Source organism: Elephas maximus, chromosome 25, assembly GCF_024166365.1.
Source record: "Elephas maximus indicus isolate mEleMax1 chromosome 25, mEleMax1 primary haplotype, whole genome shotgun sequence".
Lineage (NCBI taxonomy): Eukaryota > Metazoa > Chordata > Mammalia > Proboscidea > Elephantidae > Elephas > Elephas maximus.
Window position 1 is genome coordinate 48064608 of NC_064843.1, and position 16905 is coordinate 48081512.

The window sequence follows — 16905 nt, forward strand, 5'->3', positions numbered from 1 at the left end:
CCTGAGACTGCTATGGAAAGATTTTCCTCCTAATTACAGGTGCTACCCATCCCAAATCCTACTGGGGGTCATGGTAACACATACTTTTTTGAAAAAAGACACAGTGAATAGTTGACTTTCCATTAAGTTAAAAGGTCAGATACATCGCATCTCATCCCAATTCAATCCCCTAAATTCCTGAAAAGTGGGAAAATGTGGACATAGCACCCTCTGTACTAGAAAAGTCCCCTGTTAACCAGTTTACTTGACGTCACACATATATATGCTCTGCTGTCTGTAAATCTGTTGAAGGGAATTCACAGGGCTCCCTATATTTGAATACAGCTGTCTCAAGCATTCCTAAAATTATACTTCCTGAAGTAGTCTGGGACTTAATATGAAGCAGTAAAGCTTTGAATGAACACATATAATTCATTTACCTAGAGCTAGTTCCTCTCCGTCTATTTTGGGAAGTTGTAATCTGCAGTTGAAGTGGTACTTTCTCCCTCTCGTCAAGATTAACGGGCTGTTAGTGCTTCCATTAGGAGCTTGCCTTCCACTTAACATGAATGGCGCAAAGTATGAGAAATCTGCACATGGGGAGCCGTTGCCACAAATCCTCTGGTGCTCACTTCAGGGAAGGTATTCCAAAGCCAGGCTTCACAGATGAGTGGAAGCCCTTCTTCAAGACAAGGCTGGATTTCTGAATGTAGTGTTAAAATTGTTATGTTGGCAGAGTACGTAGGCTTCCAATCAACGAGTGGGTGAAGGTGACGTAGGCATAGCTCAGGGCAAGGTGGAGAGTTCCTGGGTTCCAAGTGCAAGCAGGGAATGTCTTTCCTCCTTTGATCATTGCCAGGATATGCGTTCCTTAAGGTGTCATTCGCTTACCGGCTTGATGTTTGTTAACTAGTTAAAAGGCAGTAGCACTCTTCAAAAATGCCATGTGTCAGGGTAGTGCAAGATTCCGCTGAAACATTTAATAATTGTTTCTCTGCCCGCCACCACTTATCACTTTCATAATAAAGCCCCTAATTCCTGAGGCAGCTGGAATTTCAGAGTGGCTCGAGAGTGCTTAGCTTGAAAAAACAAAAAATAGATCTGATAATGTGTGACAGCTGTAGTATATGTGAAATGTAGGGTAAGGACAAGCACCAGGATGGGCTGAGTTCTAAAGGGCCTCTTCCCAACCCCCACCCCAAGCCCAGCTATTGTCAACAGTAGGGTTTTTTTTACAGAGCCACAGTCCCATCTGCCAAATTCCTTTTTTCCTAAGAAAGTCACTAACCAGTTTTACCAGTGGCCATTGAGTCGATTCCTACTCATGGTGATCCCATGTGTGTCAGAGTGGAACTGTACTCCATAGGGTTTTCAACAGGGCTTTGAACCGGTTCATTCCGGTTTGAACTCCTGCTGAGAATTTGCATTTCTAACAAGTTCCCAAAAACAAAAACTTGGACCCACAGTGACCCTATAGGTCGGAACAGATCTGCCCCATGGGATTTCCAAGGAGCTGCTGGTGAATTCAAACTGCCAGCCTTTTGGTTAGCAGCCAAGCTCCTAACCACTGTGCTACCAGGGCTCCGACAAGTTCCCAGGCATTGCTAATGCTGCTGGTTAGGGAACAGTTCTGAGAACCACTAGTAGAGCAGTGGTTCTCAAAATGTATCGTATGTAAGAATCATCTGGGGATCTTGTTAAAATTCAGATTCTGATTCAGTATATCTGGGGTAGAAATCAAATTCTCAGCAGGCGTTCAAACTAGAACGAACCTGTTTGAAGCCCTGCTTTTCGATGGTTGATTTTTCAGAAGTAAATAAGGTACCACCTCCAACCTTTTGGTTAGCAGCCAAGGAGCGCCTTAACCGTTTACCTTGCCCAGGGACTCCTAGAAAGTAACTCAGTAGAATCAGAATGCATCACAGTTTTTGTCCAGCAGTGTGTATCCTCGGGTACCCCCTTGTTTTCACAAGTACCCAGGGGAGCTGCTTGTCTTAAATTCAGATTGCCTCACGAGCATAACCAGCAGTGGTAACAGGCGGAACTTTTCAGCAGCTGTTCTGGGAAGTGAAAAACACCAGGAAACGAAAAGCAATTATTCAATAACTTGAATCTTTTTTTCTTTCTTTTCTGCCCTAGTATTACTAGAACCTTTGCGTCGGGAAAAACAGAAAAGGTGATCTTTCAAGCCCTCAAGGAGTTAGGTCTTCCCAGTGGAAAGGTATTCATTAATTTAATAAAGTGTTTCTAAAACCATTTTGTTCATTTATGTCCTTATATGTCCTAAGCCAGATTATTTATATTAAATTCATCTTAATTAGATGCAGAATTAGATGCAGTCATGTATAGCCAAAAACCAAACCTGTTGCCGTTGAGTCAATTTTGACTCATAGCAACCCTGCAGGACAGAGTAAAACTGCCCCATAGATAGAGTTTCCAAGGAGCACTTGGTGGATTCGAAATGGTAACCTTTTGGTTAGCTGCCGTAGCATGTAACCACTATGCCACCAGGGTTTCCTAGTCATATATAGTGTAATCTTCCTTTCCCTCCTCGTTTCCTTCCTTCCTTCCCTCCCTTTACCCTCCCTCTCACTCCCCCTCAGTCTTCCCTCCCTCCATCCATCCTTCCTTTTGTATTCTGGACAATGTAACCGAAATACTTGAGCAATGTATTTTTACATTTTTTTTTTTTGTCAACTATATTAAGGAAAGGAAATAGTGTACTTTTACATGTTTTTTATCAACTGTATTAAGGAAAGGAAATGAAAGCGAGGCTGCTATTTTACAGCTTAGGGAGCCTATTTTAGAGAAGCCCATCAAGCCAGCCTCAACCAAGCAGAAAGTCAGCACGAATAATAACTAATAAATTCAACTCTTCGAGATAGCTATCCGAAGTTTATGAAGCCCTTCTTTCCAAACAAACCATTTGTGTTCAGAACCCTTAGAATTTAAATAGTTGAAATCAACATCTTGACTCTAACAAGTTCTGTTTGAAATATAAATTCCCATATGAAATGCGAAATGTTATATGGTAGCCCTGAGCCCCTTTATGTGGTCTTGTGAACATTCACAAAATAAGTGTAAGTAAAGATTGAGCTTGATCACTATGCTTTAGTTAGGCTTTTCTCTCCTTCAGGGAGAGAAGGAAGAAATGTTTCTCTGTGTTTGTTCTTTAGGGTGTTTTCCAGAGCAAGCCTAGCTATAGCCGGAGGTTTGCAAGCACAACCGTGGCTACACGATAACTAGAAACCCTCATTGACATGCACTCACTGTTTTCTAACAGAATGGTGTGGTTTTGGCCGAAGGTCCTGGATTCACCTCCTGGCTTCTGTCAGCTACAGGGCAAGATGGGACACTGGGATTCCAAGGAGTCCATACTCTGCTTCATGTCCTTGTAAAGCCTCACTCTGCAAGGAGAAAATAGTTCCGTGATTAACGACACTCTGTTATTCTTTACAGAATGATGAAATCGAGCCTGCAGCGTTTACTTACGAAAAGTTTTATGAACTGACACAAAAGATTTGTCCTCGGACAGATATAGAGGATCTTTTTAGAAAAATGTAAGTTCCGTTTATGAGCGAGTGTCATAGATTGTCCTTTCTAGATTTTTAAAACATTTTTTTGTCCGAAGATTTTAATATAATATGTTAGTAATAGCTAGGACTGTCTAGTCAGGCTTACATTTTCACCCCTCAGTTTATCAGTGTAAAAGTTCACTCTGAGTTTTTGAGAGACTTTTACATAAATTTATGGCAGCACCTGGAGCTCCCCCTGCCCCCCTGCATTGGCTTTACTAACGACCTACAATTTTAACCTGCTCCTTTAGGTATTAACCCGTTATGTGAACTAACTAGATTCAATTTGGAATGTCATTATGTTGTTGAAAAAATCATTCATTCCAATTATTTCAAATGGATGACTTACATGTTGTTTTTGAAATAACCTCTTTTGATAATGCTAAAGTAGAATTGCAGATGTTTTATGGGGGCTAGTGGGAGTGTTTTCTTTCCTTTGTTGTTGGTTTTTTGTTTTCTTGTTGTTATGGGGCTTTTTTTTGTTTTTAATTATTTCCTACAAACAGTCTCTGGCCATTTTAAGAATACACCACTACTTCAGGGTTAGAAAATAAGTTTTAGAAGTTATCAACAAATGTCAACATGTAAATCGTACCTGCCGTAGCATCATATACAAAAACTTACTTTTTCTAATAAATTCCTTTTCAGCAATGGAGACAAAACTGATTATTTAACGGTAGACCAATTAGTGAGCTTTCTAAATGAAGTAAGCTTTTTCATACATTAACTCCATCAAGTCTGTGTGCAGTGGCTTGCCTCCTCCAATGTTCTCATTGCATGCCCGAGTCATCCGCCATCATTTGCTTTGCCTCTCACCTGCTGATCTTTCCAGTATGGCTTTACCAGGTGCAAGAATCAGCTGCTGCTCTGTGTGTTTGTGTGCTTCCTACACGTTGGCTTTGCACACTGCTTTTTGTTGGTTTCTGGCTGTGATGTGTAGCTCTGGTTCTGTGTGCGTGTGTGAATTTTATACTACATTTAATTAAATGTGTCTATGTTTTTGCAAGATGATATTCAAGGTACTTATTATTTTTTTTTTCTATTGATCTCATGAAATAGACAGAGAATGGGTTGAGTTTATGGCACTAGAGTTGAATTCTCCATTGCTAACTTTTTCTCATACTTTTGCATGAAGTGGAAAACTTTATTTTTATTTTATTTTATTTTAATGACTTGCATATAAGAAAAATATGTAGGTTTACGAGGAATATTTTGACAATAAGAAAAACACTTTGAATTCCTGGGTGAAAATATAGTATATATTAAGCCAATTGGAAAAAAGGCAGGTTAAATTTTTACTTTTTATTTTTATAACAAGCTCAGAGCTAATTTTGGAATATGATTCACTTAACAACCAAAATGAGTTGACAAAATCTGCCTGGGCACAAGAGAAAAATATTTTAGAACTAGGCTGCACTTTTGTTACAACTAAAATTAACTTCTTTTTTCTTTACACGCACAAAAACATGTTTTTTCTTCAGTGAAACTTGTTGAAGCTCTTGTTGACCCAGAAGGAAAAATTCATTTTTTTGAACACAAGAGTAGAAGAGTTGAAGTGAAGGGTAGGCAGTATATTTTTGTTTAAAAATAATGTCTGTAACCATCATACAGCATACAGAGAAAACATTAGAAAGGACAGCATCATGGTAGACACAAGGATTGTCCCAAGGAAGGACAACAGGCAGACTGTGGTTTGCCATTTTATAGAGACAATTTACATATTTGCCAAAGGTCTTCTGTATTCTTTCCCCGGGAGGACTCAGGGGCTCCCAGTGTACAGGACTGCACTTAAACAACTGTGTTCTCTAGAGCCTAAACACCCTGAATGTAAGGAAGAGAAGATACCCCTATATCTGCACAGATGCCTCTACTTTTAAATAATCCTTTCAGTACAATACAATATTTATCTTACTTGAAAGCACTTCAGATTTTTCCGCTCTACTAGTTTCTAGTCATGCGAATACTATGTTCATAATCTTTACCCAGATATTATCCACATTCTTATGTCAAGTTGCTCAGAATTAAATTGCCTTGCTTTGTTTCCTTAACCCCTTCCCCTCCTCTGCTTTTTGTTTTGTTTTGTGTTTTTATTCGTTTTCTTTCCCTCAGCTTCTTCATGCACTTTGGATAATTGATCATCTTAATTTTGGTGAGATGGGCAGGAATCCTGCTTCCTACTAAAACAGAAGACAGTTTAGTGGAGAGGAAAAAATTCTACCACGTCACCGGTTTGTCAATTCCTCAAAAAAAGAGGCCCCTGTGTGCTCTGGGATGAAACTGGCACCCAGCCTTCTATTGAACGTTACAGAGGCTTTAATACTGCGTCTCACCCTCGAATAAAGAACGAATTCAGAAGTCATGAGGATAGGTGCAGCCTTCGTGGTCTCCTATCACAGGTCTTTCCCTTTGTGTGATGTTTTTCTTGGCCTACCCAATAATCACTCATTATTCTTGTTATTCTAGGACATAAAATTTAATATTAAAAAGTACGATCACCCACGCTTTCTTATTCTGCCATCCAAATTCTTTCCTAAAATACTTATAACTTAGTAAGTTTTTATCTAACACTATTACACCGCTTGGTGTCTTGGGTGGTGAAAAGTTAACTCGCTCAGTGGCTGACTGAAAGGTTGAAGGTTCAAATTCACTGAGAAGCACCTTGGAAGAAATGCCTGATGATCTACTTCTGCAAAACCAGCCCTTGAAAACCCTATGGAGCACAGTTCTACTCTGACACACCACACGTGGGGTTGCCATGATCTGGGTGGACCTGAAGCCTGTGATATTCATTTGTTTTTTTTTTTTCTTCTTCTATTTGGCTCCTCATAAACAGTAAGGAAGCACCTTGAATTTTTTTTGGTGGTACTGATGGAATCTGTGTGATTCTAGATTTCTTTAAGTCATAGAGACTGCAAGACAATCCAAGAAAATATATGGTCTTTATTTTTAATCAGTGTCTGCCCTGAGTCTCTTCCTTTTTTATCTTGGTGAACTCAACTGGAAAGACTAAACAAAATATGGATGTCTCCTTGAAAAAGTTTTGTCGAACCTAAAGAAAATTCTGCCAGCTCTTCGTACCTTCTCTTCTGAGTCCCACCCTTGCCCTTCTTATCTCTCCAAAGTCAAAAGCTCCACTTGGGCAGAGTGACTTCAGAACCTGTAACGAGAAGAGACAAAGGGTGTTCAAGAAAGGAATAGGCATTGGAATGGAACATAAGGGTCTATGAGCCCTGGTGGCTCAGTGGTTAAGAGCTCTGCTGCAAACCAAAATTAAGATGATCAACCATGGGGTGAACGCCTCGGGGAACATTGTTTCTCCAAATCGCAACTGAGAACTGATGGCCTTCACAGCTGTGAACCTGAGAAGTTGCCAACAGTATTTTCCCTGGGACATTTGCCTCACTGTGCTTGTGTCTGTGTGGAGTTTGTCCACAGCCTTATTACGTTGCGTTTACCTGGAAATGACTCTTCTCCCCAGTGTTTTTTTCATAGAAAAATTATAGTTTTGTGGCTGACACAAATCTTACCATTTGTTTCCTTGCCTTGGATTATCCGGATTGCACCAGGCCAGCTTTTTGAAATGTGAATGTTTTAGGGAAAACAAAAGATTATGTTATCTGGTGGAACGGACACGAAGGCAAATGCAATTTCATATCGTCTGCTCCTTACTACTTATTTGCCGTGAATGTAATTTTTATAATCGGGGATTATGATGCACCCATATTAGGGCTTGGTTTTCCTGGCTATTGCTTCTGATAGGCAGAATGCTGTAAAGAATATCATGCCCTTTGACAAAATTTTAATGGGTTTAACTAGGGGACATATCAAACATTTAGCATTCTTCGGTCCTTGCAGGACTTAGGTGCTTCTTTGACTGACAGGCAGACATGTTCAGTGTATACCTTGATATGTTAGAGCATTGCTTCTTAAACTTGAGTGCGTCAGAATCACTTAGAAGGCTTGTTAAAAGAGATTCACGGATTCCATCCCAGAGAACCTGACTCCGTAGGCCTGGGGCAGGACCTGAGAATCTGCATTTCTAAGAAGCTTCCAGGTGGTGTTGCCAGTCCACAGGCCACACCTCAAATAGCACCATGTTAGAATACCCACATGAATGTATATAAAAAGTACATAAGAATATCTGAATTCCCTGTCTTTTGTTCTCTAACCTTATCTCTTCCCTCTGCTTGAGTTAAACCCTTCTTTCTCTCACTTTTTAATTCATATGGATTTGCCCCATCATCTCCATGAGCCCAAAATACTTACCAATGAGCATATCTTTATGTCAAAAGATTCAATTCAATATAAAAGAAATATAGTGGCCAACCACAAAGACAGTTCCACGGAGGTCTAAAAATGACCTTCATCCTCTCACATCCATCTTCTTCCTTGAGATTATTTCCGGAGACAAGAGGAGGGATGTGCCTAGAAAAAGTTTTTTGTTTGTTTGTTTATTTCTTTGTTTATTCCTAAAACTGTGCGTTCTCACCAGAGGGGTGGAGCTTGTCATTTCTGGGAACACGTGGCTCTAGGTCTGCATGAGGGCACCGTGTCCTGAATGAGGTGCAGCATGTGTTCACCTGCTTGGCGTTCTATGGTCTACTTTATGGTTTCTCTTTCTGCAAATATCCCGTAACTTTTGTTTTTCTTTATGGTCTCAAGGACTGTTTCCAACATTTTAAATCAGTTTCTGCTCTGTCATATGCATGGATGTGAGCTGTTGTGAGCTGTAATTTGTAAGATGACTACAGAAGCATGCTTCATTGGGATGAATTGAGAAAAAAAAAAAAAAAAGATAATGATTCCATATGAGTTAACACGCCTAACTTGGTGGGGTGGGGTGGGGACCAGAAAAAGCTAGACCCACATATGTTTCAGGAAATTACACCAAGTGTTCAGTTGGCCAAAGGCATTCGTTCTGTGTAGCTCAGTTTTCAACTTATCATTCCCGAGCAAATGGGGAGGGGAAATCCATATGAACTTTTAACAATTGTTTCTTAAAGACCTTTTCACCAGGTTTTTCTAAGTCTGTGCATATATTTGGGTAAAGAGCTGTTGCCAAGATTCTATTTATTGACCAGATTTTGCTCACATCTGCTTATCTACCATTATTTCATTGAAGTTTGCTTTATTTACTTACTTATTTTTTGGTGGCTACACAGGGACACATAATCCACGGTGGACAATAAAGAATTTAATGAACCCACTCTCTCCAGAAACACCCACTGCCTCCAGAGACACACACTAACATACACACGCACAAGAAGGCAGCTTAATCAGTTAGTAAATTGGACTTCCCACCATTGCTTTTAAGTCGGGATGGTAAAACTGCAGACACAGCCTTGCTGTTGGTGCTTCCTGTGGTAATAAGAGCACGTAGGAGCTGACTTGAAAACAATGACATCACCAACCTCTTGAGTGCCTCACTCCTTCAGAGACTTTCTCACTAAACAATTCCTTCAGAGCAAACCGAGTTAGATTTCAGAATAAAAAAAGACATCTCTGAACTATAGATATTTCGACACAGATTTTTATATTGTTTAAAGGTTGGAAATATCCTTGCACTGATTAATTTTCATCATTATTACTATTTTTTAAAATACTTATGCAAAAAAATAAAGATGAGAACATGCCCAAGAAATCTTTTATTGATAAGAGAACGATATAATGAAAATGAAACCATGCTTGCCTTTCTACTCATTGAGATTTTTTTTTAGTTTGTTTTTGGTTATGTTTTGACACTGAAATAGTACATTGCCCATTTAAACTATCTGGGAGATTTTGTCTTCTGCTTTTGTTTTTATTTTTAGGGAGTTAGACCTCACATTTTATAGGCTTTTATGTCAAATGTCTTACCTGTAGTATGGTAATTCAAAGACTGTATAACTTCAATTTTTGAAGGGAAAAAATGCATGTATTCGTTTTTCCCTCTCTAGTTCAGTGAGAGGAACCAATGGAGTACTCCCAAATTTGGACTTTTTGAAGTATATTTTAGGGAACGAGGAAGACAATGAAATCCTACCTTTGTAACTATAAACATGGTGTCCTAGATATATCTTGTGTTAGAAAGTGTATACTGAAGTGATACATGCTGCCTCAAGGGCAAGAAGTGGCAACCTAACTCAAGTTATTTTCTAATCATAGCATCAGCGAGATCCTCGACTGAATGAAATTTTATTCCCATTTTATGATGCTAAAAGAGCCATGCAGATCATTGAGATGTATGAGCCTGACGAAGATTTGAAGAATAAAGGTAATAAAAATGGAGGGAAGAAAGGGAGGGGAGGGGAGGGTTCTTGTGTTTTTTTTCAAGAAAGAGCAAGAAAATGTGTAACTTGGATTTTTAATAAAGGTATCTGTTAAAGAAAAAATCCCATGGAGTTCACTAGAGCCAAGGATTGATAACGGACTGGTTTTTTTTCTCTGTACTAAGTATAAATTTCACCCGAGTTCAGAATTCATCCATGCTGCCTGGAGTATAATGTTAAATTAATTATATTACTAAATACATTATAGTGATACGTTCTCCACGTACTTTCTTTTCTGAGATCTTTACTGTTGCATAATGCTTAAAATGTAAAAATGCTGACTATAATCTGTGTTTGCAATCTTTGAAAAGAATTTCGTGTCATATAAAAATGTACACCTTCTGTTTCACCCTTTTGCCAAGCCAGATAACTTTGATGCCTGATTTGATGTATCCTCTCAGCCCTGTTTGACCTGTGGTATGAAAGATAAATACAATTGATGTGCAATGAAATAGGAATTGATTTATTACTGGGGTTTCTGGGCCTTTTACAATCCACCCCATAACAGTGGCAAACCCTGCCGACAATGGGAGGGATGATGGTCATACAGCTGTATAGGGCCACAGGTGACACCTAGGCTAGACCATCTGGCCATATTTCTCAGTGGAGAGGGAAAGGAGACCTGGGTTCAACTTCTATCTGTTCCTTATGCCTGTGAGTCTCATGGCCTCAGTTTTCTCATCTTTAGGGATTCATTTTTCTTTGTATTTCCTGTCAGTGAATATGGCCGGAAGGTTTAGACGTTCTCTGGATCCACATCCAACCAACCAGTTGCCGTCAAGTTGATTCTGACTCATGGCGATCCCATGTGTTTCAGAGAGGAGCTGTTCTCCATAGGGTTTTCGTGTCTGTGACATTTGGAAGCAGATCCCCAGGCCTTTCTTTTGACATGTGTCTGGGTGGACTAGTAGCCAGTACCCTAGCCATTTGTGCCAGGCCGGCCAGCCACACCACATGAACACACCCCTGATATTTTACTAAGCCTACCAGATTGGCCCCTTGGTTCTAGCCGTGCATTTACACTTTCTGCTAGGGCCTCTACTTCCAGGAGCCTAAAACCAAACCTGTTGCCATCGAGTTGATTCCAATTCGTAGTGACCCTATAGAACAGAGTAGGACTGCTCTGCAGGGTTTCCAGGAAGAGGCCAGTGGATTCAAACTGCTGACCTTTTGGTTAGCAGCCGAGCTCTTAAACACTGCTCCACCGGGGCTCCTCTAGGAGTCTACGTACCGTCTTTTCAGTTGGTGTTTCAGATACCTCTTCAGTTTCAGATACCTGTTTTGGCAAAAGTGCTTCATTACCTACCTCCTCTATTAATATTCTGAGTGTTGTAATTTATAACACACTGCATGTGATTAAAGCTAAGGTAAGAGTAGTTTGGTAGAAAATCTAGCACTTTGTGGTAGTGGGAGGTGATTTGGTGGGGTCCAGGCAGTGGTTCAACCAGTATTTCTCTCCCCTACCTTCATTCCTTAAAGTTTGCAGAGGGTTGACTGGGTCCTAAGCACTGTGGTAGATGCTGGAGATTAAGAATTGAATAAGAAATGACCCCTGGCTTGAAGGCAGTTGTGATGTGTTGAAGCAGAACGACACTGAAAAAGATAATTCCTTGACAGAGTGATAAGTGTTATGATAAAAGTGTATCTTAGAGTATTCCTAAAGTTCTTCAAATCCCTAAAAGTCTATGGAACTACCACTGACACATCTAAAAAGCATAGCTTCATCATCTCACAAATGACAGAAATTTCAAAGCCTGTCATTATCAAATACAGGTGAGAATGTGATGCAGGAGACACTCTTTTACACTTCTGCTGGGGGTGTAAATCGGCACAGACAGCTAGGTGAGCGTCTTGCAATAAATAGTAAAGTGAAAAAAATGGGCCTCTCATACAGCCCAACATTTCCACTTCAGTGTACGTAGCGTAGAGAATCTCTTGTATGTTTTCCAAGTTCTGGGTGTCCAAATGGTCCAGAGCTCATCCCCAGACCTCTGCTCCATCTACCCTTACTCTTTAGGTGAGTCCATCCAGGCCTGTGGCTTTACATTTCTTCTATATGCATATGACTTTCACATTAAACTACACTCCTAACCTTTGACTTGAACTTCAGACCTATACTGTTGTTGTTGCCTTGTATCATTGAGTTGATTCTGACTCATGGCGGCCCCGTGTGTTACACAGTAGAACTGCACCATAGGGCTTTCTTGGCTGTAATCCTTATAGAAGCAGATATCCAGGCCTTTTCTTCCATGGTGTTGCCAGGGGGGTTCGAATCACCAACCTTTCAGTTACTGGCTGAGTGCAAACCACTTGTGCCACCCAGGGACCTTAGGCCTATGTTGGAACTCTCCAGTTGGACATCTAATGAGCATTTCAAATGAATATGTATAACATAGGAGTCCCTGGATACACCAATAGTTAAGCGCCTGACTACTAGCCAAAAGGTTGGTGGTTTAAACCCACCCAGGGAAGCCTTGGAAGACAGACCTGATGATCTGTGTCTGAAAGGTCACAGTCTTGAAAACCCCATGGAGCAGTTCTGCTCAGCACACATGGGGCCGCCATGGGTGGGATCCCACTCAACAGCAACGTGCGTAGCATGTTTTGATTCTCCCCACCTCTGGCCTGTTTCTCTTCCAGCCTAGAAAACAGCACCATTATTCATCCTGTTTTTCATTCCAGCATTTCAACTCTTGGAATCACTCTTGACTTGTTTAGTTCTTTTACATCACGTCTGATCCATCAGCAAAACCTGCAGGTTCTATCCTAGGAATAAATCACTACTTACCACCTCACTTTTACCAGACTGTCCGAGCCTGCATCATCTCTGCCTGGGCACAACCAGCTGGCCTCTAACTGTTCTTCTCCTTTCTACTCAGTGCCCAGTGATCCATGTACCACACAGCAGCCAGAACAAGTCTTTTAAGACTAAATCCATTCATGTTATCTCATTCTTCCAAACCCTCCAAAGGTAACCCTTGGCTACCTCTCTCCCTTTTCCAGCTACTTTTCCCCTTGGTTATTCACTCGTTTGGCTGCCCTTGGATATACTTGGTATGCACTCTCCTGTGTCAAACTCTTTGCACTTGGTCTTCCTTCTGCCTGGAATGGGGCTCCCCAGATATGCATGTGGCTTGCCCCCGTGAATGAATATGACCTTCTCAGAAGGGTTTCGCTGGCCTCCGTATCTAAAACAGCATCTTGTTTATTCCATATCACTTTCCTCCCCTGCCTTCTTTTTCCTTCTAGCACTTCCTTCACATTAGATTAAATTACATGTATTTATTAATTTATTTGTTTCTCTTTCCCACAATAATGTTTTAGGAAAGTAGAGCTTATTCCTTTCTTCCACGCCTGTATCTATCCCAGTACCTCAAATACTTGCTATTAGAATCAGTAAGTGTGCCCAAGGAGATAGGAGCATAAAATTTTTTATCACAGTAATTTTTGTTATGATTGAAAATGACCTAAATATCCATAAATGAAATAATGTGTAATAAATTGTGGCATATTCATATAGGAACTGCTCTCCATCCAGTGAGAAATGAACAAGAGCAACGTATATCAACTGGAGAAATCTCAAGAAAATTTAGAACAAAGATTGCAAGGTGCAAATACATATAGTGAAATCACTTTTATATAAATTAAAAAAAAATTCAAAGCAATCTATCTCTTGTTGGAATAAATACATATATAGTGAGGCTGGGAATGTAGTAAAATCTGGAATGGTCAACACAAAACCAGGGTCATGGTTGTCTGTATGTGGGTGGGAATATGGAAGTGAATGGAATAGAGGTGAGGTATACGGGGCACATCAACTCTGTCTGTAATTAGGTATTCCTTAAAAAAATGTAAAAGAAATAGAGCAAAATGTTAAGATTTGACAACGCTATGGTGTTGGTCCATGACTATTTATTATGCTATCATCTGCACTTTTCTGTGAGCTTGAAATCAGTTCCTAATTTGAAAAAGACAAATACAAACAAAAAGCTGAGACTGTTGGTGGCCAACAGGGTAGAAGAAGATGCTGAAATATCAATCGTCTCTCCTACAGTTGTGACAGGACCCTGTCCCATGTTAGAAAACTGTGACTGAAATGAGCGTGGCTCTAGGGGATCACATTTTAACTACCACTGCACACTCTTATCCCCTGCTTGATAAATAAAATAGGAAAATGGGATTGTTTTAAGTTCAGAGAGACCCCCATCTCCAAGAAGGTCCCTTCTGCAATCACATGACAGCAATAATGTTTTACAGTTGTTCATTTTCCATTTTTTAAAGAGTACCTGTCATATATATTCCCATTTACTGTTCATGACCATTCTGGAAAGTAGGTGGTTTCAGTATTTTTTTCCCATTTGAAGAAGAAACTGAGACCCAGTATGGATAAGTGAGTACTTAGCAGAGGCAGAACTTGGCAAAAGTCCCCTTGACCTCTGGTAACCACAGTGCCTGGTGTCAAAGGGTCCCCTGAATGTGAAAAAAAAAAAAAAAAGAAGTACCCCTGAATTTAGGGAACTGAGTACTTTTGACATCACGGATATGAAAGCAGAATGCCACCTATTTGCGGAGACATTGTGTTACTTAAAATGTATAACTCTGTCATTTTACTCAATATTCCGTTTCTGTAAGGTGACGGTTCTTGGGAGACTGTGCAGTTTTTACTGTAAAGTATTTAAGCTGCCTTGAGATCATGCAAAATGTGAGATTTGTGTCTTCAGAACCAAATTCTACTAGGATATTCTTTTCTCCCCCAGGCCTCATATCAAGTGATGGGTTTTGCAGATATCTGATGTCAGATGAAAATGCCCCAGTCTTCCTAGATCGCTTAGAACTTTATCAAGAAATGGACCACCCTTTGGCTCACTACTTCATCAGTTCTTCCCATAACACCTATCTCACTGGCCGACAGTTTGGTGGAAAGTCTTCGGTAGAAATGTACAGACAGGTTCTCCTGGCTGGCTGCAGGTTGGAAACTCAGCATGACTCTTTTTGTGCATAATGTCCTTTGATTTAATGTACTTTCCTCCGAAAAAATGTTGTTGTTGTTGTTGTTGTTGTTAGCTGCTGTTGAGTTGGCCGCTGGTTCATGGTGACCCCTGCACAACTGCCTGATGCTGCACCATCCCCGCGATCAGTTGCAGATTGGGCCGTTGTGATCCATAGTTTTCATGGGCTGATTTGCAAAAGTAGACTGCCAGGCCTTCCTTCCTAATTTGTCTTAGTTTGGAAGCTCCTCTGAAACCTGTTCAGCATCATAGCAACACACAAGCCTCCACTGACAGACAGGTGGTTCCATTGACAGACAGGTGGTTCCGTTGACAGACAGGTGGTTCCACTGACAGACAGGTGGTGGCTACACATGAGGTGTATTTCTGGGACCCAAACCCAGTTCTCCTGTGCAGAAGACGAGAATTCTACCACTGAACCATCAAGGCCCCCCTCTGAAAAACAGCAAGTAGCACTCAGAATAAAGAGGACATTTGTCTTTCTCTTTAATGGATTATGATTGTCATTTAGCCTTCACAAGGAAAGACAACATTTGTTCCAGAAAGGCCCTCCCGTGGGTCCAGTGACAGTTTTATATAAATTGACAATTCTTTCCAAAAATTGGGGGAAAAAAAGGAAAACATGCAAATTTTGAGAAGTCATAAATCAAATTTTCTATTGCTCAAAGGCAACCAATCAAGTGGTATCTCTAATAGTTTTGCTTGCAAATTTAACTTTACTTCCTGTTAAAGGTTTCAAAACTTAGTTATCTGAAAATAAAAATTATTCAAAATGATCTTTCTCCTACAGAAACCAACGAACATTTCTGATTTAAAGTATAGCAAAAATACTAGGCAAAAAGTAAGAAATATAGTTATAATCTTTTTTCTTGGTTATCAATCACCAGTGTTTTGTTTCTTTTACCCACTATTTTTTGAATGTGGGACTACTTTAAATTGACTACATCATTACTTCTATCTCTGACTACTTCAGTGTGAATCACTAAAATATTTTTCAATATGGGCAAAGTAACATCATTGTAACCAACAAAATTAAAAAATAGTTTTTTAACATCATCAAAAACCCAGCCCATCTTCAAATTTCCCCAATTGTCCCCACATTGTCCTTTATTGAAGCTTTGTCACAACTAGGATTTCATCCAGAATCACACTGCTTGTTATGTCTCTTAAATCTCTCTTAATCTGTGATACTCCCCTTTTGATTACATCAACTGGATGACGAGATTATGTGGTTTTAACCAATATACCCCACAAAATAATCATGTTTGCTGATTCATTCTATTTTATGCTTCTGAAAAAAAATTTTTTTGTCTTTTAATTTGTGCACACACTGTATTATTTTAAGGACTCTTTTTTTTTTTTTTTTTTTATTGTAATTTCCCTATATTCCTAGATGTGTTGAACTTGACTGTTGGGATGGAAAAGGTGAAGACCAAGAACCAATTATAACTCACGGAAAAGCAATGTGTACAGATATCCTTTTTAAGGTAAGTTTTAAATTACATAGCCCCAGCCTCTTCCAAACTTTTGTGAAAATGCTGGAACTACGGAGATGGGGAAGAGAAAGCAAATTATTCATTTTCTCAAGCATTTTAGCTTTATATTTCTTTCTTCTACTTTTGAGGATAAAGTCAAGAAAAAGATTTTCTCTACTTAATGTATCCTTCATTTTACTTTTTCTGCTTTCAAATGGCGACTGTGCTATGCAATGAAGTTTCTTTGGTAATCTGCCTCGTTCTCCTTACCTTAAAAACAGCTTTTCATTTTCTTATCTACTAATTAGTTCCTTTGCATTATTCCCTGAAGGACACCAAGGTGGCATAAAAAAGATAAATAGAGTACAGAAAATAAAATAGATTATAATTAGCACTTATAAGGCTAAGAAAATAGGATAATGCCAACAGTAAGATTAGAGTGTATGAATGTTTACCAAGAAGAACTATAAACTGACAAACCATACCACAAATTGAGCTTCACCCTTTCTGGAATCCAGTGCAGGGAAAGAAATGATAAGTTCTAGTAACCATGAAGTAC

The 16905-nt window shown here is 39.7% G+C and overlaps 1 protein-coding gene across 9 annotated transcripts in view; it reads left to right on the forward strand.

Annotated features, from left to right (window-relative positions):
- Positions 1-16905, forward strand: part of PLCB4 (phospholipase C beta 4) — a 446434-nt gene that overhangs the window by 329628 nt on the left and 99901 nt on the right. For all 9 annotated transcript variants that reach the window (XM_049869961.1, XM_049869962.1, XM_049869959.1 and 6 more), the window contains 6 exons: positions 2119-2200; positions 3439-3539; positions 4203-4260; positions 9699-9807; positions 14620-14830; positions 16265-16358. In XM_049869961.1, coding sequence (XP_049725918.1) covers positions 2119-2200; positions 3439-3539; positions 4203-4260; positions 9699-9807; positions 14620-14830; positions 16265-16358 — 655 coding nt within the window. The remainder of the gene's footprint in view (positions 1-2118; positions 2201-3438; positions 3540-4202; positions 4261-9698; positions 9808-14619; positions 14831-16264; positions 16359-16905) is intronic.